The sequence below is a fragment of the Hylobates moloch genome, unplaced genomic scaffold, assembly GCF_009828535.3.
Source record: "Hylobates moloch isolate HMO894 unplaced genomic scaffold, HMol_V3 SCAFFOLD_2, whole genome shotgun sequence".
NCBI lineage: Eukaryota > Metazoa > Chordata > Mammalia > Primates > Hylobatidae > Hylobates > Hylobates moloch.
The window spans coordinates 106,864,642-106,890,671 of record NW_026652277.1 but is presented as its reverse complement, the minus strand read 5'-3'; the positions used below and the strand labels follow the sequence as shown (position 1 = coordinate 106,890,671).

The 26,030-nt window shown below is 42.5% G+C and overlaps 1 protein-coding gene across 2 annotated transcripts in view; it reads left to right on the top strand.

Annotated features, from left to right (window-relative positions):
• The window catches only part of GABRR1 (gamma-aminobutyric acid type A receptor subunit rho1), a 40,725-nt gene extending 21,920 nt beyond the window's left edge, over positions 1-18,805 (top strand). For both annotated transcript variants that reach the window (XM_032155211.1, XM_032155202.2), the window contains 5 exons: positions 6,228-6,310; positions 10,876-11,016; positions 14,250-14,402; positions 15,832-16,028; positions 17,245-18,805. In XM_032155211.1, coding sequence (XP_032011102.1) covers positions 6,228-6,310; positions 10,876-11,016; positions 14,250-14,402; positions 15,832-16,028; positions 17,245-17,538 — 868 coding nt within the window. In that variant the 3' untranslated portion in view covers positions 17,539-18,805. The remainder of the gene's footprint in view (positions 1-6,227; positions 6,311-10,875; positions 11,017-14,249; positions 14,403-15,831; positions 16,029-17,244) is intronic.
• Positions 18,806-26,030: the final 7,225 nt, after the last annotated feature.

The window sequence follows — 26,030 nt, the reverse complement described above, 5'->3', positions numbered from 1 at the left end:
ACTGAGACAGGTTTTCAAGGCATCTTAAGGCTCAAAAACTACCAACACAACAACACAAGTCAATGGCACCACCAAGGCTACAGAGTACTAGACCATAACATATGTGACCATTGGTATGCTAGTAAATGTTTAACAATTGGTTACCTGGGGGAAAAGTATGCATACCTGTGTGTATATAAGTTTATTGTAAACATCACTAACATAAAGGATGTATAATGCTCTTTATTATAAATTACATATATTTATAATTTGAGCATGATTTCCTAGTTCTTGGAAAAACCACTATGAGTTTTTATCATTCTATCATCAACAAATGAATGTAGATCTGATGAATGTTGCTTGATATTTTCTTTTCCATTAGTAAGACAAAAGTGAAACAATGAAGAACTATATAGAAACTTTAGTCATTCATCAAAGACATAAGCAACTTCTTTGCTGAATTGGATGATAGCTTTCAAATACTGAAATATGTCCTCAATATTTTGTACTACTCACAATGTAATGATAATAGGCATAACACCCTTTTAGGCTTAATCTGCCTTAAGTCTAGACAATCAACAAAACAATAAATCAAGCCCTGATTTGTAGTGTTTGCTGATTTCTGTAGTATAAATACTCCCATCCTGGCTGATTACAAGCTCCCACCTGATGTCACTAAATGCAGAATTAGGAAGAAATTCATGGCAGCACACCATTATGCAGTGTTTCCACCATACAGATGCAGTAAATATAAATGGCTTCAAGAATATACATAATAATAAAATATAGTGAAATCATTAGGGAGTGATGAGTATTTTTTACTTTTGTTTTCACAAGATAAGTCTGGTAATAGTGAATTATCTCAGCTTTTGTTTGTCTGAAAAAGACTATCTCTCCTTTATATTCAAAATAATTTTGCTGGATATAATATTCTTGGATGACAGTTTTTTTCTTTGAGCATTTTGAAAATATTCTTCTACTTCCTCCTGGTCAGCATGGTTTCCATTGGGAAGTCTGTTGCCAGACAAATGGGAGCTTTTTTTTTTGGAGACGGAGTCTTACTCTGCTGCCCAGGCTGGAGTGCAGTGGCGTGATCTTGGCTCACTGCAACCTCCACCTCTCAGGTTCAAGCAATTCTCCTGCCTCAGCCTGTCAAGTAGCTGGGACTACAGGCACATGCCACCATCCCTGGTTAATTTTTTTGTATTTTAGTAGAGACGAGGTTTCACCATGTTGCCCAGGCCGATCTCAAACTTCTGAGCTCCGGCAATCTGCCTGCCTCAGCCTCCCAAAGTGCTAGGATTACAGGCGTTAGCCACCATGCCCGGCCCAAATTGGAGCTTTTTAATGTGTTATTTGTCTTATTTATCTTGCTGCTTTTAGGATCCTCTCTTTGTTCTTGACCTTTCAGATGGATTACTATATGCCTGGAGATAGTCTTATTTGCATTGATTCTGTTTGGTGTCCTCAGACCTTCCTATACCTGTATATTTATCTCCTTCTTGAGTTTTGGAAAGTTTCCTGTTATTACTCCTTTGAATAAGCTTTCCACCCCTTGCTGTTGCTCAGCTCTGTCTTGGACACCAGTAATTCTTAGATTTGGTCCTTTGAGGTAATTTTCCATATCTTGTAAGCAGCCTTCGTTCCCTTTTATTATTTCTTCATTTTTTTCTCCTCTGACTATATTTTCAAATAGCCAGTCTTCTAGCTCACAGATTCTTTCCTCTGCTTGGTTCATTCTGTTGTTGAGAGCCTCTAAAGAGTTCTTCAGTTCAGCAAATGTATTTCTCAGTTCCAGGATTTCTGTTTGATTTTTGTTGTTGTTGTTATTTCAGTCTCTTTGTTAAATTTCCTGATAGATTTCTGAGTTGCTTTTTTGTATTATTTTGGATATCACTGCATTTCCTTAAAATTGCTATTTTGGATTCTTGGTCAGAGAGATTACAAATCATGGTCTTGTTAGGATCCCCTTTTGGGGAGGTCCTAATTCCCTGTTTGCTGTTGTTTCTTGTTGGTATACATCTACGTCTTTGCATTGAAGGATTAGTTTTTTATTCCAGTTTTCTCTGTCTAGTTAGTTTTGTTTTTTATTGACTATATTTGCTTAGTGAATCTGTCGCTAGGTTGCTGCCTCCTTTTCAGCTCTAGGTGGCACCTTAAACCCAGGTTCGCCTCGCTCCAGTAACTGGTCTGTCTCTGCACTGCCAGTCCCGAATGGGGGGAGGTCCTGAAGGGATTATCCCGGCAGTGTGGGAAGGCTGGCTAGGGGTTCGTGCCCAGGGGACCTAGAGAATGTTCCTCCTACAGTACTACTGAACAGTCACTGTGATTTGGCATCTCCTTTGGTCAAGTTACAGAGCATAGTTTCCAGGATGGGGATGGTAGTCCTGCCTCCCCTTTGTCTCTGCCTGTTCTCAGGGCTATTTCTCCCTTCAGGTAATCATGATGCTTCCCATTGGTTAAGGTAAGGACAAGTCTCCTGCCAGGGAACCCAAGAAGGTAGGGAATCTGATTGATCACCTCAATTTCACTTTTTCCAGTGTAGAAGTCATGAGTTGGGGGGAGATTTTCCATGCATTTGGTGGCAAGTAGAATGGGAGAGAGGAGCATCGGGGATGTGTAAGTCCAGTTCTCCTACTGTCATCTCAGTTTTTCTACTTCTCTGTGGCCCAGGGAACTGTCTCATCCTCATCCATGAGCTCTGGGTTATTGCTGTTGAAAATCTTGGCATGATATGTTTGTTTTTGGTTTTCTGTGGTGGGGAGTGAAGCAGCTTGCCTCTATGCCACAATTTTGGAACTGTAGCTATTATTCATGTTTCTTAATGTGGCATTTAATTTTAATGTTTAATAGTGACTGTGTTTAACAACTGGCTCACAAGCTTCCTGAAAATCTAGCAATCAGCTCCCAAAAGCCCGTAGAAATCTAGTCCAGTGCACCACTGGATGTGAGTGCAAGAAGGGAGTAGAAAATCTTTTGTATGTTCAGAATAAAAATCCTCAGTAAGCCTCAACCACCAGGAAAACACCTCCTTTCCCTCTCTGTGCCTAAAAGCAGATGAGTTGATTTCTCATTGCAAATAAAGTTATGAGTTTGTTTGATTTAAATGAAAAAAAAAAAAAAAGAGATCTAAGTTTCTGAAGACCACCACTTTGAATTTATTTTAAGGAAAACATGTTAACTCTGTCAGCCACTGGCCAGCTCCTAAAATACATCCTCACCTCATTCATTCATTGATTACTTCAACAGATTCTTATTAACAGCATCCTGGGTGCCACGGTGGCCTGTGGAGTTGTACGAATGAAAGCCATGCCAGATTCTAGATCAAGCTCTGGGGACCTAAAGCCAGGAATAGAGGTCACTGTCCTTCCTAGGACTGCAGGCCAGTGGAGGAGACAGGCACAGAACCCAATGCTTAGGACACAAATGAGGAATGCAGCAGTGTAGTGGGTGGAGGAGCAGGGAGCCACAGATAACAGGATGATGAGAACAGTTTCATAGGCACCAGCATACAATAAAAACTGAAATCCACAAGTGAGATACTCTGTTATGCTTGGTAGATTTTACTAAGGTAATATTGAAAAACCAATTCCATGACTTTTGAATCCCTAGTCAACTTCAAGATATAAAAGAGTCAATGAGGCCGGGTGTGGTGGCTCAGGCCTGTAATCCCAGCCCTTTGGAAGGCTGAAGCAGGTGGATCGTCTGAAGTCAGGAGTTCAAGACCAGCCTGGCCAGTATGACAAAACCCCATCTCTACTAAAAATACAAAAATTAGCTGGGCATGGTGGCACATGTCTGTAGTCCCAGCTACTCAGGAGGCTGAGACAGGAGAATCGTTTGAACCAGGGAGGTGGAGGTTACAGTGAGTTGAGATCGCACCACTGCACTCCAGCCTGGGTGACAGAGCGAGACTATCTCACAAAAAAACAAAAAAAGAAGAAGAAGAAGAAGAGGAAGAAGGGGAGTCAATGACAGCGGGAGAAAGGAAAGATTTGTGAAATGTTCACGGGAGAGCATTGTGGGCGTGCCGTGAGTGGGCCTTCACTGGGACCTCTCAAAAAGCTTGGTGCGTGTGTGCCTGCAGTTTGGGACATGGTGCAGTTAGGTGGGAGAGAAGAGCTGTCTGACCACCCTGGGGGCAGAGCCAGAAGTTTTTGCCATAGTGGGATCAGCCTGTACTTATCTGTGAGTGTATGTGGAGAGGACGGTGGGTGAACCAAGAGCTGGAGAATGGAAACCTGCAGTGTGGAGGCGCCCAGTTGTGGGAGTGAGGAAGCCAGGAAAGAAAGTATCAGCTTCCGCCAGGTAACAGGCCCAGAGAGCAGGAAGCCGCCCAGCCACAGAACTGCCCTGCGCCCATCTCCCTGTCTCCTTGCACTTCCACCTGTGTGGGAGGAGATCGGAGATGGGCAGAAACTGACCACTCAAATGCCAACTTTTTTTTTTTTTTCAATGGAGTCTCACTCTGTTGCCCAGACTGGAGTGCAGTGATGCGATCTCGGCTCACTGCAACCTCCGCCTCCCAGGTTCAAGCAGTTCTCCTGCCTCAGTCTCCTGAGTAGCTGGGACTACAGGTGCACACTGCTATGCACGTCAAATGCCAACTTTTTATCTTAGCTGAGGAGGGACAGCAGAAGTCTTCATTTGAATGAACTTTGAAGCTGATGAATACCTCAGACCAAAACTCTGAATTTCTTAATTAAGGTGTGGTTTGTGACTTAAGAGGGTTTTGACTGTTACATAAGAGTGAGCAGAAGAGCCACGAGACCTGCCAAGTTTCCAACCAGGGCAGGGAAGAGCTGCTCCAATGAATCGATTTAAAGGGACTTATGGAAACAAGAATAAACATGGGCTTTGATTACATCACAAATGGTTGTTTTATGTGTAAGTTATATGGAGAGAAGCATCAACTCAGGGTGGGAAGACCCATTCTGGTGATGTCTGTAATTCTGAAAACAGCTGTTCCTGTACCAACTAACAGAAAGAGGAGTATTCAGTCCCCTTGTTCGTAGCAAAACATTTCCTTCATTGGGCATTCCATGTCCCTAAAGTTAGCTCCAAGTGTCCCTGAAGTTAGTTCTTAGCTTATTTCATGTTGATGATGCCATTGGGCATCGTTGTGAGATGATATACCCATAGAAAAGGAAACCCACCCATTAGGCATCCGAGTCAGCTGCCAGCCTGACCCCACCTCGACCCCTGCACTCTAACATTCCCTGTTTATCAGGATTTCCAGGAGACATAAGACCACCCAGCTGATGGCAATCAAAAACGCCTCATAGATGGAATACAACCATTCCACCCTCAAAGTAGTGGGAAGAAATGAGGCAAATATTTGAAAAATTACATCTCAAGAATGCTCTTTTCCTTGAAATTTCCATTTAAATTAAAAGTGATTTTTCTTTTTTTACCATGAATTATTCATATAATTTCCACAACTTTTGCATAGCAAATATTGCATGGTCGAAGGAAAAGGAGTCCATTCAGCACCAGCGAACAAATGTTAATCATGTCCTGCTGTGAAATTCCCCACTGGATAGGAGGCTTTTCACTATGAAGAATGACCTGTATGTGTTTGGCTTTTGATGCAGAAGCCTCTTTCCCAGTGTAAATTCTGAAATAAAATCACTCAATGCCAGCAAGTGCTTGCCTATTAACACAATAAGACCTTTCAGTGTTTTTCCATTACTTTGATCTCCAAGGAATTATCCACTAACAACACATATGTCCACTAGTAAATACTATTATCAATATAAAAATATCAACATCGTTAAAGAAAAAGTGCCAAGCTTGGCAACTGGGGTAAGTATACACCATACTGTATATGATATTGAATATCAATAAAATCAATAAAAGAACAAAAGAACTGGAATTTTTCTGAAACAGGAGAACAATATATGGTCCTAGGGCTCCTTTTAAGACACCATATCATGTAAGTTTTTATTTCACATTATTATATTGATTGAGACCATTGCTTCTTTAAAATGCTTGAATGTGATAAGAGTTAGTAGAGACATTCTATTTGCCTCACACTGACCCTTGGGTTAAACATAAATGCCTAAGAGTACTCCAGTGAGGGTGTCAGTCATAAGCTACTTATCTAAACCCTGACACATTGCTTATGAAGTATGAGAAGAGGCATTTATCATATTGGAAGGAAGCAGAGGCCTTTTCTGTTTGTTTTATCATTTTGCACTTGTCTTTTGCAGGCTCTGAATAAATCAATTTTGTCTTTTTGGCCCTAGGGTTACAGTAACTGCAATGTGCAACATGGACTTCAGCCGATTTCCCTTGGACACACAAACGTGCTCTCTTGAAATTGAAAGCTGTGAGTAGACTTGTCCCCAGGCATCAGCACACAGCTCCTGATAATTCTCAACACCTCTAACTCTCAGCTGCAGGAACAGTGTGTGTTCCTTGTTCATGAGTAGACTTTTTTTTTTTTTTTTGAGACGGAGTCTGACACTGTCGCTTGGGCTGGAATGCAGTGGCACAGTCTCTGCTCACTGCAACCTCTGCCTCCCAGGTTCAAGCGATTCTCCTGCTTCAGCCTCCCGAGTAGCTGGGATTACAGGCACCTGCTACTATGCCTGGCTAATTTTTTGTATTTTTAGTAGACAGGGTTTCACTATGTTGGCCAGGCTGGTCTCGAACGCCTGACCTCGTGATCCACCTGCTGGGATTACAGGTGTGAGCCACCACGCCCGGCCTTCGTGACTATACTTTTAAAGTAATGTGTTAGATTGAAGCTAGGTCTAGGGTAAGTTTAAATATCAGGAACAAATGCGAAACTAAAACCTTCATTGCCATAACTGATCTTTTTAATGACCTGTGGTAATGGTTTTAAACTTTGTTCTATTGAATCAGGGTAACTGCTTGGGGAAGGGAAGTAGAGGGCTAAGCGAGTGTGGGTCTCCTTCCAAGCCCTTTGCCCAACACACACACACACACACACACACACACACACACACACACACACACACACACACACACACACACACACACACACACACACACACACACACACGAGTTCATCCAGAGAGCTCATTTTTGATGTTTTATTGCTCTTCTAAATGTAATTTCTGCTGAAGAAAGGATTTCCTGGCCAAAACAAGTTTGACAACAGTTGCCCTAGGGAACTGCCACTGTGAGTTCGTGTGGCGGTTGAGACGTTCAGGCACAACAAGGAATTTCAGGAAGCTTGCACACACACAGACGTCCTGCAAAAACTGAAAACTAGGTGCTATGACACCACAGGTGCAGTCAACAAAAGAAAAAATACGCAAATTGGACTACATGAAAATTGTCGATTTTGTGCATCGACATTATCAACAGAGTAAAAAGGCAACCCACAAATGGGAGAATATATTCATAAATCATCTATCTGATAAAGGATTGACATCCAGAATATAAAGAGAACAGCTAAAACTCAACAACAACAATAAAACAATCTGCTTAAAAAAATGAACAGGCCAGGCGCGGTGGCTCACGCTTGTAATCCCAGCACTTTGGGAGGCCGAGGCGGGCGGATCACGAGGTCAGGAGATCGAGACCACGGTGAAACCTCCCCCGTCTCTACTAAAAAATACAAAAAATTAGCCGGGCGTGGTGGCGGGCGCCTGTAGTCCCAGCTACTAGGAGAGGCTGAGGCAGGAGAATGGCGTGAACCCAGGAGGCGGAGCTTGCAGTGAGCCGAGATTGTGCCACTGCACACAAACAAGACACCCACACCAAGACTCCGTCTCAAAAAAAAAAAAATGAACAAAAGACTTGAATAGACATTTCTCCAAAGAAGGTATACAAATGGTCAGGAAGCACATGAAAAGATGTTCAACATCACTAATCATTAGGAAAATGCAAACCAAAACTACAATGAGTTATACTTACTGGGATGAATACTGTCAACAAAACAGAAAACAATTCTAGGGAGGACGTGAACAAATTAGAACCCTTATCCTTTGTGGGTAGTAATGTGTGATGGTGCAGCCACTGGGGAAAACAGCTCCTCAAAAAATTAAAAAATGACTGGGCACGCTTGCTCACACCTGTAATCCCAGCACTGTGGGTGCCGGGGTAAGAGGATCACTTGAGCCCAGAAGTTGAAGACCAGTCTGGGCAACATAGCAAGACCCTGTCTCTACAAAAAATACAAAAATGTGCCGGGCATGGTGGCTGGCACCTGTGGTCCCAGCTACTCGGGAGGCTGAGGCAGGAGAATCACTTTAGCCCAAGAGCCTGAGGCTGCAGTGAGCTGTGATTGCACCACTGCATTCCAGCCTGGGTGAGAAAGCAAGACCCCCGTCTCTAAAAAAAAAAAAAAAAAGAACATATGATTCAGCAAATCCATTTCTGGGTAAATAACCAAAAGAATGGAAAGCAGGGTCTTGAAAAGGTACTTGTATACTCATATTTATAGCAGTTTTATTCACAATTGCTAAAACATGAAAACAACCCAAGTGTCCATCAGTGGATGAGTGGATACACAGAATGTAGTATCTGCATACAGTGGAACAGTGTTCAGCCTTAAAAAACAAGGATTTCCAATACATGCTACAGCATGAATGAAACTTGAGGGCAGTGTGCTAAGTGAAATCAGCCAATCGCAAAAGACAAATACTGTATGATGTCACTTTTAAGAGGTACTTAGCGTAGTCAAAATTATAGAGACAGAAAGTAGAATGGTGGTTGCCAGAGGCTGGGGAGAGGGGAAACAGGGATGAGGCGTTATTATTAAATGGGTATGGAGCTTCAGTTTGGGAAGAGGAAAAGAGTTCCGGAGATGGGTGGTGGTATGACCATCATAATGGTTGTATTTATATAGTAATGTAGTACAACATAAATACTACATGAAAAATTTAAAATGCTGTGCATCAAAACATTATCAACAGAGTAAATGCAACCCACGAATGGGAGAATATACACTGGCAAATGATATATCCAACCATAAGAATGGTTGTATTTATGTAGTAATTTTCATGTAATATAATTTTCATCATATTTATCATGCATCATAAATACAACACTAAGAATGTAGTGCAATACCACTGAAGTTACACTAAAGAATGGTTAAGATGGTAAATTTTATGTTATGTGTATTTTAACACAACACAACACACACACACACACACACTCACACACACCCCAGAAACCAGGCCACAGAGCCAGGCTGAGGCAGTATAAAACGATCCGCATGCATCTCTGTCCCTCTACATATCCGCTCCGTTCTCCTCCCTGCCCAAACACTTTCTCTCACAGCACAGTGGACACCCCTGTGACTCCTACACTCCTCCTGAACACTGGCACTCCCTGGCAGTGTCAAAGCCCTAGTGAGGGTTCTCACTGGTCCAGAGCACTTTGTCAGCCAGCCTGGGCTTGTAGCAGTGGATCAGGTGTCCCTTGGCTCCAATCATCTGGGACCAAGGAGTGCAGGGATGTTGACATCACACACCGCTGGGGCCAAAGGGACAGCTGCGTAGGGCACTGAATGTGGGGAAAGGGTGTAATAAAACCCAGGACCAAGGGAGTGGCTACTTATTGCACGGTGGCTTTACCTCTGCCTTGTCATTCAACCCTCACAAGACCCTAAAGAGCAGGTTATTATCATTATACAAAGGAGGGACAGAGCTCGGTGGCAGAGCCAGACTGAAATACTGAGTTCATTGTCTCCAGAACTTAGTTTTCCCCACTATGCCTGGGCAGCTTCTGCCTCCATCTGGAATGTAGCCTTTTTTCAGGTTGTATCGGTCATGGCTCCACCAAATAAACAGAACCAGTAGGATATACAGAGTAGAGATTTATTGCAAGGAAGTGGCTAGCGGGATTGTGGGGGCTGGCTAAGAGTCCCACATCTGCAGGGCGGGCCATCAGGAGTGCCGGAGGGGCACTCTGGGGCAGGAGCGGATGCCACAGTCCACAGGTGGGATTTCTTCTTCCAGGAAGCCTCAGCTCTGCTCCTAAGGCCTTTCACCTGGTGGAATCAGGCCCACCCAGATTATCCAGGGAAATCCCCTTTAAAGTCCACTGGTTGTAGATATTAGTCACATCTAAAAAACACTTTTACAGATTAGTGTTTGATTGTATAATTGGGCACCATAGCCAAGCCAGGTTGACACATGAAACTGACCATCACACAGGTCAAGTGTTAGAAAACAGGAATAAAATAGTCCCAGGGACCCCTGGAAGGAACTGTTCACACATGAACAGGCTGGACTGGCAGTGCCATGAGGCTTCTCCTCAATTATGCTCAGGCTGGAGGTAGGTTTGTTCACTTGGAGTTCACCGGAAGCAGGTGAGGGAAGGGGAAATGGTAGCACCAGAAAGGGTGATGATCATGGATTCACTTCGACTTTACCCTGAGTAGGAGTAACTGGAGTCCTACAGAGAAGGGACTTGTTCCACTCCCGTCTCTTTATGGATCTTTTCTTGCTAAAATGCAGCCTTTATTACCTGATAGTGTTTACAGGCACTTGCCATCAATTGATGAGTCATCACACTTTGAAAGAAGAAAGGAAAAGGCTAAATTACTCCCCATTTATAAGGCTGAGCCATGTGAAATTTTGCCAATATTTAACCATTTCTAACCTACAAATATAGAATTTTCATTTGATTTAACCTAATAAATGGCAGGCTGAATTGTAGGGTGAACCCTTTTTGCAGGAATTGTGAGCATGTGGGCTTGAGAACTTTGCTCTGATGACTTTTGGAAGAGTGGAGGTAATTAGATTTGTCTTTTTGGATATTGTTTTGTTTTGTTTAGACTGTGGTTTGTTTTTCAAACTATCATATCACAATCCCAGTAGTCGGTGTGGGCGGTCAGGACACAGCTTCTACATAGCCCCACAGACCATCCTGTCTTGCCACCACCTTGTCTGATGCTGGCCCATGTCTTTTCAGATGCCTATACAGAAGATGACCTCATGCTGTACTGGAAAAAAGGCAACGACTCCTTAAAGACAGATGAACGGATCTCACTCTCCCAGTTCCTCATTCAAGAATTCCATACTACCACCAAGCTGGCTTTCTACAGCAGCACAGGTAGGTGTAGAGTGAGGGCTGAGAGTCAGGGCAGGCTTCAGCTTGGTCTCCAAGGTTCACCCACTATTATAGGAAAGGTTTGAATTGGTCGTCAAGTAAGCAGTGTCACTTATATTTGAAACTAAAGACAGAGGCTGGGTGCAGTGGCTCATGTCCCAGCATTTTGGGAGGCCAAGGTGGATGGATTGCTTGAGCTTAGGAGTTCAAGACAAGCCTGGCCAACATGGTGAAACTCAGTCTCTACTAAAAATACAAAAATTAGCCAAGTGTGGTGGCACATGCCTGTAGTCCCAGCTACCTGGAAGGCTGAGGTAGGAGATCCCTTGAGCCCTGAGTTGGAGGTTACGGTGAGCCGAGATCACACCACTGCACTGCAGCCTGGGTGACAGAGTGAGACCCTGCCTCAAAAAAAAAAAAAAAAAAAAGAAAAGAAAAGAAACTAAAGACAGAAATCCTAAGTGAAATCTAGTGGGTAGCAAGCAGTGGGTGGAAGTGATTTTTTTGATACTACCCATGCATCAGAGTAATAACCTAAAAAAATTAGTAAGAACTTAAAACATAAGCCATGTGAGTGGGTTTATTTGAGACAATCGCATTGCCAGCTTAGGAACTGGCATCTCAGCCATGATACGCTCATCCGAGCCCCCTCTTTGACAGCAGGAAACAAATACAATTCAGGTCTGCTGTTTTCAATTTACATTCTCCCTGCTACAGCCAGCCCCGTGGGGTCGCTCCACTCTTGACCAGTCTGCTCTTGCTATGCTGCTTGCACAGCCTCTCCTGGTGACTCTCTTCTAAGTCTCAGTGCAGGAACCACTGGTCAGTCCCCTGTGGACCCAGTTGTTCCTTTTTGAACCAAGGGTTGGGACAGGCTTAGCCCCTCCTGTTGCTTGAGGGCATGCTCTGTGACCTTTCTCCTGGGAGCTTGCCTGTGCTAAATAGCTGAGGTTAACTTGCTTCATTTCTTGCCTTAAAAAAAAAATAGGGATAAAAGTGGGTTTTGATTACATCGATGAATTGTATAGTGGTGAAGTCTAGGATTTTTTTTTTTTTTTTTGAGACGGAATCTCACTCTGTCGCCCAGGCTGGAGTGTAATGGCCAGGTCTGGGCTCACTACAACCTCTGCCTCCTGGGTTCAAGCAATTCTCCTGCCTCAGCCTCCCGAGTAGCTGGGATTACAGGCACCCACCACCCCGGATGGCTAATTTTTGTATTTTTAGTAGAGATGGGGTTTCGCCATGTTGGCCAGGCTGGTCTTGAACTCTTGACCTCAAATGATTCGCCTGCCTCGGCCTCCCAAAGTGCTGGGGTTACAGGCATGAACCACCGCGCCCAGCTGAAGTCTAGGATTTTAGTACATCTGTCACCTGAGTGGTGTACATTGTACCCAATAGGTAGTTTTTCATCCCTCACTCTCCTCCCACCTTCCCCACTTCTGAGTCTCCAGTGTCCACTATACCACTCTGTATGCCTTTGTGTTCCCATAGCTTAGCTCCTACTTATAAGTGAGAACGTGTGGTATCTGCTTTTCAATTCCTGAGTTATTTCACCTAGAATAACGGCCTCCAGTTCCATCCGAGTTACTGCAAAAGACATTATTTCATCTTTTTTTTTTTTATGGAAGAGTGGTATTCCATGGTGTATATATACCATATTCTCTTTATCCATTCATCTGTTGATGGGCACTTAGGTTGATTCCATATCTTTGCAATTGTGAATTGTGCTTCTTGCCTCTTTTTTGACCAGTCACCTTTCAGGATGATTTCGCTCAAATCTTCATGCAGTTTCTATGGCTAAAACTTGCGCAATTGACTGCACAGGGAAGCACATTCTTTTTAAGTACCCCATGGTCTTTCTAATCTGTAAGAGGGAGCACCAATATAGCACTGCAACCCAGCACATATTATCTCCTGTATCCATCACCCCAAAGTATTGATCCCTTGGAGGAACCCTGTTCTTTTGACCCTCAACATTCTGACAGTCCCTCAGCACTAGCTTGCTGGTAACCAGAGGCATGTCCCATGCATTATAATGACCCAGGGTGCCAAGTTTCCAAGTTCATATTGCCAAGTCCCCATCCATTTTATTTTTAGTCCTAGGCATCTCATGCATATAAGGCCTTTTCCTTTTTTTTTTTTTTTTGTTTTTTCCATCATCCTCCCTTTCTCTTCCTCCATTCATATGTTTTCCTTGTAAGCACACAAAAGAAGAGCTAAAATGTAGCTGGACCTGTGATTGTTCACTGTGTTTCTAAATACAATGTTGTATTTAACTTCCTTTTTTAACTTAAAGCACATTTCTCCCCATAAAGAAATCTAAAGAGATTGTTTAAATCAGTGCTTCTCAAACTTTGACGTGCATATGAACTATGAACAAATTATATATATATATATAAAATTATTATTTTTTCCTAATAGAGACAGGGTCTCACTCTGTGGCTCAGGCTGGAGTGCAGTGGGCGATCATAGCTCACTGTAACCTTGAACTCCTGAGCTCAAGCGATCCTCCTGCCTTGGCCTCCCAAAGTGCTGGGATTACAGGCATGAGCCACCGCAGCTAGCCGAGAATATTGTTAAATGGACGTCCAATTAAGTAGGTTTGGGGTGGGGCCCAGGTATCTTCATTTATAACAAGCTCCCAGGTGATGGTGAGGTTGCTGAACCCTAGACCAGGTAATGAGAGTAACAGGAGTTTAAATGACCCAGGCGTGATGGTAGTTCATACCTGTAATCTCAGCATTTTGGGAGGCCGAAGTGGGTGGATCACTTGAAGCCAGGAGTTCGAGACCAGCCTGGTGAACACAGCAAGACCCAGTCTCTACCAAAAAAATTTAAAAGTCAGCTGGGTGTAGTGGTACCAGCTACTTGGGAGGCTGAGGTGGGAGGATTGCTTGCACCCAGGATTTCGAGGCTGCTGTGAGCCAAGATTGCACCACTGCACTCCAGCCTGGTGACAGAGTGATACCCTGTCTTAAAAAAAGAAAGAAGCTTAAATGATCTTTTCAAGGGGTTCCCTTTGTAAATAGGACAAGGGCCAAAAGTTTCTTGAGATAGATTCACCCAGGTGGTATGTATTACTATGTAATCACTTTGTTCCACGATTTCTCTCACTTTCACCTTATAAGGACATGGTAAGAGTCCATCGGAGTGTCTAAGGCGCTTACGATTTCCTGAATAACGTGTTTTGTGAAGGAGCCGTGATGTGTACTGTCTTTTATTTCTGTGTCCCCCAGGCTGGTACAACCGTCTGTACATTAATTTCACATTGCGTCGCCACATCTTCTTCTTCTTGCTCCAAACTTATTTCCCCGCTACGCTGATGGTCATGCTGTCCTGGGTGTCCTTCTGGATCGACCGCAGAGCCGTGCCTGCCAGAGTCCCCTTAGGTAAGGAATATCTCAAGTGCATATTCCAAGCATCTGCAAATATAGGTATTAACAATTCCTTCCAGATAAAACCATTCTTTTCAAATTGATTCTATATCCCTTTTGGCGTTATGACTTGGAAAATCTCAAGAGTTATTTATTTATAGTTAAAATCCTATAGTTAGGAATCTACGTAGCAAAATGCTTTCCAGGACTCTGCAGGTGCCCATCCGAACAGCCTACCTTTAGTCTTGTCAAAGCCGTGTTCCAGGGTGGGCGAGCCTGGTCTTTAGGTGCCTTCTTTGCTCACCTGCAAAATGAATCATATCCTACAACAGGTTTCTCAAATGGTAGCTCAAGGGATTTTGTGATAGAATCTTTGTGGGAAATTGTTAAAAATGAAGGGTCCTGGGTCTCATCTGCATCTAATAGAATGAGAATCTCTGAGAGAGGACCAGGAACCTACATTTTTAACGAGCTCTCCCAGTAATTATTCTGTGTACTCAAGTCTGAGAATCCCTTCTCTATAAGCATTCCGCTTATGGCTATTTGCCATGAGCTCTTTTTCTCACCTTAAATATTATACTCATTTATACACACCACCATTGCTCAGACAGTTCAGGGGCTGCAGGGGAGAATGCAACCCACCATGTTTTAGTGAAACTGGATTGCAGCTGGCCCTTAAGATGACCCCAATCCCCTATGATTTGATGTTTGCCAAACAAATGTTCTGAGCTTAATTTGAAATCCTGGGCAAATTTCCATGGACAGATGCCTTGTCCTCTAACAGTTGTTCCATAGTTTGAACAGTTACTGTGCTAAATAGATAAACACTCTAGATTTGTGAATCTGAGTTTTAAAATCTGTTTCCTATAAATGAAGTTAACGTTGTCATCCTTAGTGAAATTGACCCATAAGTCCTCAAGTGGACAATGCTGAATGGGCAGCTAGGTCCAGCATGGTGGTGGCTGCTGGCGGTGCCCTGACAGCTGTTGACACAGGCCCAGGACAACAGGACTGCACACCAAGAGCCAGGACATGATATTAAAATAAACCCCATGGGCTTTTTCCCCTTGATGGAGCAGTAGTTATAAGAAACATATATACCTGTTCATATATGCAACCTCTTACTTTTTAAAAATTGAATTGAAATAAATGTTTTAATGCCAAAATGTCTAGCGTTCTTTGCAGAACAATAGTGACACAGATACTACGATGAATACACAGGGTATGCAGAGGAGCGAAAGGGTAGGGATGCAGGGGGAGAGGAACAGGAAAAGCTTCATGAAAAGCTAAATCTTGAAAGATGTGTAGGTGTTTGCTAGACAGTGGAGCAGGAATGGAGACATTCTAGGTTGAGGGAGCAGCAGGGACAAATCAGCAGAGGCATGAAACCATCCCGTTTGGTGAAAGACAAGCAAACACTTGTTTCTCGTTCTTGTGTTTGCAGGTATCACGACGGTGCTGACCATGTCCACCATCATCACGGGCGTGAACGCCTCCATGCCGCGCGTCTCCTACATCAAGGCCGTGGACATCTACCTCTGGGTCAGCTTTGTGTTCGTGTTCCTCTCGGTGCTGGAGTATGCGGCCGTCAACTACCTGACCACCGTGCAGGAGAGGAAGGAACAGAAGCTGCGAGAGAAGGTGACTTTGCCATGCGCTTATAGTGTGTCTGGTCAGGATGGAGCCTGCTGTAGCTCTGGAACCTCAGGCAGGGCAGACCTTCTCTGTAAAGCAGGGCCATGATACCCTCTCCTGTGGCTACTTCGCAGGTTTGTTGTGAAGAGCAAACAAATTGGTGTATTTCAAGTCATTGTGAAATTTACTTTGGGTGACATTTTTCGTTCATTGGAACATTGATTTTGCACCTACCACATACTTGGACCAGGTCTTAGTTAAGTGTTAGGGAACATCTTGGTGATGTTCATAGTTTAGTGAGGGAATCCTAGGAGAAAAATAAATGACAATTTAACATGGTGGAACAAATTATTTATGAACATAAAGGTGTAATAAAAGAACTGTCCAGGTAAGAACTTTTCTCATTCTAGGAAATCTTCCTTCATGCATAACCTCACGCATCCTCCACCTTTTCCCAGGTTATCTTCCCTCCCACCTGACTCTCCTTTCCTCCTCCAGTGCGCAGCTCAATGGTTATCTCCCCCAGCAAACTCTTAACCATGTTACAGTAATCTATTCCCACAATGCCAATCCTCATCCCCATGACAAATGCACACGTTCATGCACACACTTGTAATAATGTGATCTGTAAACATTTTTATCAAGGGCTCATAACAGCTTATGATCCCATGGAGAACAGGGTGATCTATGAATTATGAGCATTCTTGTTGGTCTTTGGTATGGCATTGTGGTATTTCTTAAGAGTCAGTATGTAGATTTTAGATCAGCAAAAATGGATACCAGGCTGGACGCAGTGGCTCACGCCTGTAATCCCAGCACTTTGGGAAGCCGAGGCGGGTGGATCACCTGAGATCAGGAGTTTGAGACCAGTCTGGCCAACATGATGAAACCTCGTCTCTACTAAAAATAAAACAATAGCCTGGCATGGTGGTGTGCATCTGTAATCCTGGCTACTTGGGAGGCTGAGGCAGGAGAATCACTTGAACCCCAGAGGCAGAAGTTGCAGTGAGCTGAGATTGATCGTGCCATTGCACTCCAGCCTGGGCGAAAAGAGTGAAACTCAAGTCCCAGAAAACAAACAAACAAAACAGGATACCTACCCTCTTCCCAAACTGGGAATACCAGAAACCAGGCAACACCCTCCACTATGCAGTTCCTTTTGAAGGGCTTCTGAGAGATGATGCTGAGCTCACACCCCAACGTGTGTTTACTGTGTTTGCAGCTTCCCTGCACCAGTGGATTACCTCCGCCCCGCACTGTGATGCTGGATGGCAACTACAGTGATGGGGAGGTGAACGACCTGGACAACTACATGCCAGAGAATGGAGAGAAGCCCGACAGGATGATGGTGCAGCTGACCCTGGCCTCAGAGAGGAGCTCCCCACAGAGGAAAAGTCAGAGAAGCAGCTACGTGAGCATGAGAATCGACACCCACGCCATTGATAAATACTCCAGGATCATCTTTCCAGCGGCATACATTTTATTCAATTTAATATACTGGTCTATTTTCTCCTAGATGCTTGTAATTCTATAAATTTCACATTTCCATGGCATGCACTACAGAAATAACTGTATAATGAAAAAGTATTTAAGGATATGGTTAAAAAAAAAATCCCAAGACCCACCCATGTTTTCACTATCCCTTCTGCAGCTTTCCAAAGCTACATTGACAAGACACTTACTGGTTTAATTTGCACTTATTAACCATCTATTGAATACACAGCATTATATTAGGTGCTGCAGGAAATACGACACTGTAGCGACTGATGTTAGTTGTTACCCAGATCCCCTGGAAAAGCACACTACCAGTGTTGTGGGCACATTTAGTTCCACCCGTTAGACCCTTGATGCTATTCACATGAATAATTTATTTTCCTTGAGCGTCATTACATTCTTCAGGCTACGTGAACTTGGAAGCACCTACAGGCCATTTGCATGAAATTCACATGCACCTAAATCCTCACTTTGACAGAAACTCATGCTTCAGTTTATAACCTATTACCTATTTTGTATGCAACTCCACCTCCACATGTTTATTTTAAGAAAAGGCAATGATAATATTCACATTATTTTTCTTGATATGCTGTGGTTCACAGGTTTTACCCCTTCACAAGAAAAGCTCTTTAGATTGGCGCAACTGCTTCTGATTTTGGTGAAATTTTCCCTGGTAGGGAAACTTTGAAGATAAGAGTACACACATGCATTTTGTCTGTTGTGTCATAGAGGTAACTAGGCTAGAAAATTTGTGTTTAAATGTTCCCTATTTTATATAATCACCACTTCATGTATCTTCTTCTTGGAGCACGTCCTTGTTCAAAGAGAAGTCCTTTCTCAGTGGTGTGATATCTTCACTGAGGAACTTGGGTAGAGAATGATTTCTTCTGCATAAACATTTCAAGGAAATACATAATTTGGGACTACTTGTAACTCATTAGAATGAGAAATACTCACATGGTTTCTTAAGAGAAAAAGAACATCAGAAAGCAAAATAAATGGGAAGACATCACTGGACATCTGCATTTATACTCGAAATACCAGCATTTTCTATGGACCAGAAAACTGGCATCACCTAGACCACACAGCCCAGATACCAGGCAGAAGGATGGCCCAATGGCAACTGATGTCAGGGCATGGGGTAAAGGAGAGGGTTCTAATTTGATGTATCACTTAAAAACAGTTATTTATATTATATATCTACTATATAGATCAACCCCCACCAAACTTACCCAAACAGCATTTGTTTTATTTGAAACTCACTTTAATAAAGTGAATTATATACACAATAATGTCATTTTCATTTCAAAGTTAATTTGACTCATCACCAATACTAAATATTATGATATTTCTACATATGCAGAACTATATTCTAATTTGAAAAAACCTATTTGCATAAACCCTAATTACAATGTCATCTCCCATTATCTCCAATGAAAACTCACCAAAAGAAAGTTTTTTGGCAAGCTTGAATAAACTTAAAAGGACTTAGATGAAATAGTTAAATGTTAACTATTTAAGTTTTGTATTCTCATTTTACTTTTTTGAGACAGGGTCTCACTCTGTCACCCAGGCTGTAGTGCAGTGGTGCCATCTCAGCTCACCGCAACGTCTACCTCCCAGGCTCAAGTGATCCTCCCACCTCAGCCTTCTGCGTAGCTCGGGCTACAGGCATGCTCCACCATACTCAGCTAATTTTTTAAAGTGTTTGTGGAGACAAGGTCTCATTATATTGCCCAGGCTGGTCTCAAGCTCCTGAGCTCAATCAGTCCTCCCACCTCAGCCTCCCAAAGTGCTGGGAAAAAAGGCGTGAGCCATCGCGCCTGACCCCTAAATGTTAACTTGTGATATTTAAAAATGTTATTTTAAAAACACTGTTTTTTTCCATGATTATTTTATAGAACAATTGCAATCAAACTCTTTACAAACATCTTTGCTGCTGTCTTCTTCCTCATGATCACTAGGGCCACTGTGAGTGAGCTGGAATGTATCCAGGGCACACCATCTGAACTTCCATCTATTTCTATGGGATACTCCACCATTTGAAGCAACCTATGGGGTACTCTATTAGTGTGCTAGAGTTGCGATAGCAAAGTACCACAGACTGCGTGGCTTAAACAACAGAAATTTATTTTCTCACGGTTTTGGAGGCTGAAGTTCAAGACCAAGGTGTTAGCAGGCTTGGTTTCCCTGGAAGCTTTTCTCCCTGGCTTGTAGATGGCCATCTTCCCACTGTGTCTTCACATGGTCTTTCCTCTGTAATGTGTGTGTCCTAATTTCTTCTTCTTATAAAGACAGCGGTTATGTTGGAATAGGGCCCATGCCAATGACCTGATTTAACCTTAGTTACCTTTGTAAAGGCCTATCTTCAAATACAGCGATGTTGGGAGTTAGGGCTTCAATATATGAATTTGGGGCCCATAGGGAGACACAATTCATTCAATAACAGATGCCAATGGAAATTATCAATTTGCTTAATAGTATATCGAATGCATCTTTTAGATGTTTATTCTTGATTTTTGCAACACAATCACATGCAGCATTGTTTTTTAAAGTGATATTTAAAAGACTTATTTACATTGATAGTCACACAGTGATTGTGAGGAATCAGTGATTAAATTCATATTAAATGTCTTTGCTATCTTTTCTGGCAACTCCCGGTGACCACTATGAGTATCTAAAACTAGCATTAGTTGAATAATTTCCATGCTAATGTGTTTTCTTAAGGCATTACTTTTCTGTCAAAGTTATGTAATTGACAGAGAGCTCTGTAGTATGACTTCGGAAGGACCCAAATATAAAGCAACTCCCTCTTTTTTGAAGGATAATTTTGGAGAAAACCCCATAATATATCTGAGTATCTATGGTACTTAATACATTTTACTGGCATGAATAGGAAGATGTGGTTAATAATATTGTCTGGTTAATGGGCAGATGCCATGTGGCCATATTGAATATTTTTTTTAATTTTAAAAATTTTTTATAGAGACAAGATCTCACTATGTTGCCCAGTCTGGTCTCAAGCAAACTCCTGACCTCAAGCAATCTTTCTCTGCCTCGGCCACTGTGCCTGGCTTGAATAATTAATTTTTAAAGAGTTAAAATGTATTTCACTAAAACTATATCAAACATAATGTATTCTCTGCCTGGTAGTTCAGAAGGCGCTGTAGGTTTCTGAAGGATTTTTATCACTGTGATAGAATGTTGGCATCATCCAGATGTGCAGAAGGGTTATAGGCAGTAGAGAACAGGAGTTTCAATATTCTTCAGTTGCTTTCGTAATTCATTATAGGAAAGGGTGGTGATGTTAGATCTTAGAATAAAAAATGCCTTATATTTTAGTGACAATGAAACCTCACATTTGTAAATCCAGTTTTACAAAAAATACTTTCACATTTTGTTTCATATGAACCTGAATGAGGAAATTCTAAAGGCTGAGAGAGGCTGATGGAATAATATGCAGATAACATGGTTAATAAGTGAAAGACTCTTTTTTTTTTTTTTTTTTTGAGACCAAGTTTCACTCTTGTTGTCCAGACTGGAGTGCAGTGGCGCGATCTTGGCTCACTGCAACCTTCACCTCCCAGGCTCAAGCAGTTCTCCTGCCTCAGCCTCCCACGTAGCTGGGATTACAGGCACACACCACTAAGGCTGGCTAATTTTTTTTTGTTATTTTTAGTAGAGACAGCGTTTCACCATGTTGGCCAGACTGGTCTTGAAATCCTGACCTCGGCCTGGCGCGGTGGCTCACGCCTGTAATCCCAGCACTTTGGGAGGCCGAGGCAGGTGGATCACGAGGTCAGGAGATCAAGACCACAGTGAAACCCCGTCTCTACCAAAAATACAAAAAATTAGCCAGGCGCGGTGACAGGCGCCTGTAGTCCCAGCTACTCCAGAGGCTGAGGCAGGAGAATGGCGTGAACCCGGGAGGTGGAGCCTGCAGTGAGCCGAGACTGTGCCACTGCACTCCAGCCTGGGCGACAGAGCGAGACTTCGTCTCAAAAAAAAAAAAGAAATCCTGACTTCAAGTGATCCACCCACCTCAGCCTCCCAAGGTGCTGGGATTACAGGCGTGAGCCACCTTGCCTGGCCTTTTTTTTTTAGACAGAGTTTTGCTCTGTCACCCAGGCTGGCATGCAGTGGCACAATCTCAGCTCACTGCAACCTCTGCTTCCTGGGTTCAAGCGATTCTCCTGCCTCAGCCTCCTGAGTAGCTGGGATTATAGGCGCTTGCCACCATGCCCAACAAATTTTTTTTTTTTTTTGGTATTTTTAGTAGACATGAGGTTTCATCATGCTGGTCAGGCTGGTCTCGAACTCCCGACCTCACGTGATATGCCAACCTCGGCCTCCCAAAGTGCTAGGATTACAGGCATAAGCCATCGTGCCCGGCCTTAAGTGAAAGACTCTTTACTCAATGTTCATTCACCTTATTACAGATAATAAATACTGGACAACCAAACTGTCATACACAATACATAAACACTGCTATAAGGAAATATTTTAACTGATTATTGGTATATTTTAATTAATTAATTCATTCATTTATTTATTCATATATTCGTCAAGTAATGCTGAGCACCTATTACTTCGTAGGAAACATTTTAGACCAGTGCTTCTCAAACTGTCTGTGGTAAAGGATCAGCTTGTTTTATTTTTTAAAATGTCAGTCCATCGAGCTTTTTGTATGATGAGTTTTTTGAACATGGGGAGTCCCTGACATAACCCAGTCCTGTGCCTGCATCCCCTCCTTCAGAACCATGGAGCCCACTACCGTGTGCTGCTAAAATCACAATCTCAATAATCCACATATAGAAAGAACAATTTCATTTTTATGTTATCAAGAAAACTGCTACAACTGAATTTCAGGGCTTGCTATGTATGGGAAATTTCAGTACCTGCAGTAAATAAGAAAGTACATTCTCCAATGCACACGTCAACAATATTAAAGTAAAACCATTTCACTCACTTCAGTATTATCACAACTTTTAAAATAAGTGAATGTGTTTTCAATTCCATATTCTAACTTTAATTTCAATCTATTTCCTTTCAATTATTTCAAGTATTACTATTTGTGTAGAAGGAAATATCCTTACGTTTCTTGAGACCAGAGTATTTTATGAATGCCCTCTAGTTTACATCAAAAACAATGAACAGATCCTTATTGGTGAGTTTAGTGGGTTTCTTCAAGTAGCATTTATAGCTCTGTACACACTCGGTGCTTATTGTGATGAAACACATGCATTTGTAGGCTACTTGGCTGGCAGGCAGGCCTTGGCCATGAGAACTGAATGAAGATAACTGAATCTCTTTGAGAATCAAAGCCATGCCTAAGTGAGGTTAACTTATATGAAGTGTTCAACCACACAACTATACCTTATATCTATAATGGGGAGTGGAAAATAGGGAAGTGTTTAGCTTTTTCATTTTTCTTGATTTGCAAGCTTTCATACTCTGTTTAAAACAGCATAATTTTAGCTGGGCACAGTGGCTCCCACCTGTAATCCCAGCACTTTGGGAGGCTGAGGTGGGAGGATCACTTGAGCCCAGGAGTTCAAGACCATCCTGGACAATATGGTGAGACCCTGTCTCCACAAAAAATAGAAAAATTAGCTTCAGCTGGGCATGGGGGCACATGCCTGTAGTCCTAGCTACTTTGGACACTGAGGCAGGAGGATTACTTGAGCCCAGGAGGTCAAGGCTTCAGTGAGCCATGATTGCACCACTGCACTCTAGGCTGAGTGACAGAGCAAGACTCTGTCTCTAAAAAAATAAATAACATCTTGTGAAAGTAATTAAGGAAATTTAAAAAATATGAAATTTAAAATCTAGTTAGCAGGACAAAACAAAAAGTGAAAAACTTCCATTTCAGTCCAAATGGAGTTAAACACAACCCCAATGACTGAAAGATACAAATTTAGGCAACATGTTTTGAGTCTATACAATGTCAGACAATTTGGTATGCTGAGTTGAATAATTCTTTGGCATTTTGTAGACTGAACCCTCATGTACCTATCTAAACTTTGTGATTCTCCAATGAACAAAAGTCCTTTAAACGTTTTTAAAATCTAATTTGTTTTGAAAACTAAAAATAAGACAGGACTGCTGGGCACAGTGGCTCATACTTGTGATCCCAGCATGTCAGGAGGCTGAGATGCAAGGATGGCTTGAGCCTGCTAGTTTGAGACCAGCCTGGGCAGTATAGACAGCCTCATCTCTACCAAAAAAAAAACTTTAAAAAAAATTAGCAGAGTGTGGTATGGTGCACTGGCGGGAGGATCGCTTGAGCCCAGGAGGTGGAGGTTGCAGTGACCTGAGATTGCACCACTGCACTCCAGCCTGGGCAACAAGCAAGACCTTGTCTCAAAATAAATAAATAAATGAATAAAAATAAACAAACATAAGACAGGGAACCACATGCCATAAAGAGGTGCAAAAAGTAAATCCTCTCAAGTTCCCACCATTTCCGTGGCTTAAAATTTTAATTGACATTTCTAGAAGTGGTCATTAACACTGAGGAAAACCCAATGGAGCAAGAAAGAAAGTCCAGCAACAAATAAAAAATATAATCTCAAATTTAATTTTTTGTTGCAATGTAGAACCCAGATGAATGCCGTTCCAAAACATTGTTCCTAAAAACGATAGATTCCAAAGAAAAAGACATTAGTTGCAGGGTGAGAGGTGAGTGGAATTGAGAAGAATTAAAGAGGCAGAAGTTGCTTTAGGAAATTTTACTGGCTGCAGTGCCAAGATTTCTGTTGTTCAAAGGCCAAGTTTTAAATCTCATTCAGACATGTTATAACAGGATTCTGTTTGTAATTTTCCAGTGGTTTCTTTCTCTTAGACTTTCTTCTTCTTCTTTTTTTTTTTTAGATGCAGTCTCGCTCTTGTACCCTAGGCTGGAGTACAATGGCGTGATCTCGGCTCACTGCAACCTCCACCTCCTGGGTTCAAGCGATTCTCCTGCTTCAGCCTCCTGAGTAGCTGGGATTACAGGTGCCTGCCACCACGCCTGGCTAATTTTTGTATTTTTAGTAGAGACAGGGTTTCACCATGTTGGCCAGGCTGGTCTCGAACTCCTGACCTCATGTGACCTGCCCACCTTGGCCTCCCAAAGTGCCAGGATTACAGGCGTGAGCCACCGTGCCTGGCCCTCTTAGACTTTCTATTGGAAAGCAATCAACTTTATATTGCCCAGTTAATGACATGTGCAGAGAAACAGTTCAAGCATGATGAGAGAAGAAAAAACGATCTTTGAAAATTTCTCAGTCTTCACCTCAGATTGGTACCGTTTCTCATGTTATGCCTCTGCATGTAACTATCCTTATTTTAAAATCAATTTTAATGTTCTGGCTTGTCTCCAAAACACTGTAACTACAGCTTAATATGAACCTAGCTATAAAGTTGCTGGCTTTGCCATCCCAAATAGTTAATAGTCTTTGCAAAATGGTCTTTAGTTATGATATATGGTATGATTGATTATACTCAAATATATTGGGTAGCTTTACCTAAAAACTAAAAATGTAAGGTACAGCATTGGAACTATTTTCCCATTTTGTAATACTTTTCCATAACACAATTTAATTACCATGACATTCCTCAAGTTGGATTTCCACTTTTAGGTAATCATTACACCTTTTTTTTTTTTATTTGAGATGGTCTTGCTCTGTCACCCAGGCTGGAGTACAATGGCATGATCTTGGCTCACTACAACCTCTGCCTCCTGGGTTCAAGCGATTCTCCTGCCTCAGTCTCCTAAGTAGCTGGGATTACAGGCACCTGCCACTACACCTGGCTAACTTTTGTATTTTTAGTAGAGATGGGGGTTTCACCGTGTTGGCCAGCCTGGTCTTGAACTCCTGACCTCAGGTGATCCACCCGCCTCAGCCTCCCAAAGTGCTGGGATTACAGGCATGAGCCACCACGCCCGGCCTCAATGCACCTATTTTTAATTGAGATAATTACAATTAGGTTCTTGTAACTCATAGTATCCCCAGAGCAGCACTGGCATTACCTTGGAACATGTCAGGGAAGCAGACTCTCAGGCCCCATCCCAGACCCACTCAATTAGAACCTGTAGTTTAATAAGATCCCCAGGTGATCCATATACACATTCAAGTTAGCAAAGCTCTAAACTAGGTTCTCATAACCATACACCTTTGTCATTCACAGAAAGTGATGAGTGTTGCATCTATGCATTCAACAACTTATTCCATATTGAGCGTTTATTATATGTGCTAAGCACTGTGTTAAGAGCTATAGCTGATCTATTGATCTCAAAGAAATTGTTAAACTATCCCCCTAGGGTCTGCACCTTCAAACACCAAGCTTTTTTTTTTTTTCCTAATTTTTAATTTTTATTTTTCTTGAGACAGAGTCTTGTTCTGCCACCCAGGCTGGAGTGCAGCAGTGCCATCTTGGCTCACTGCAACCTCCACCTCCCGAGTTCAAACGATTCTCCTGCCTCAGCCTCCTGAGTAGCTGAGATTACAGGTGCACACCACCATGCCCAGC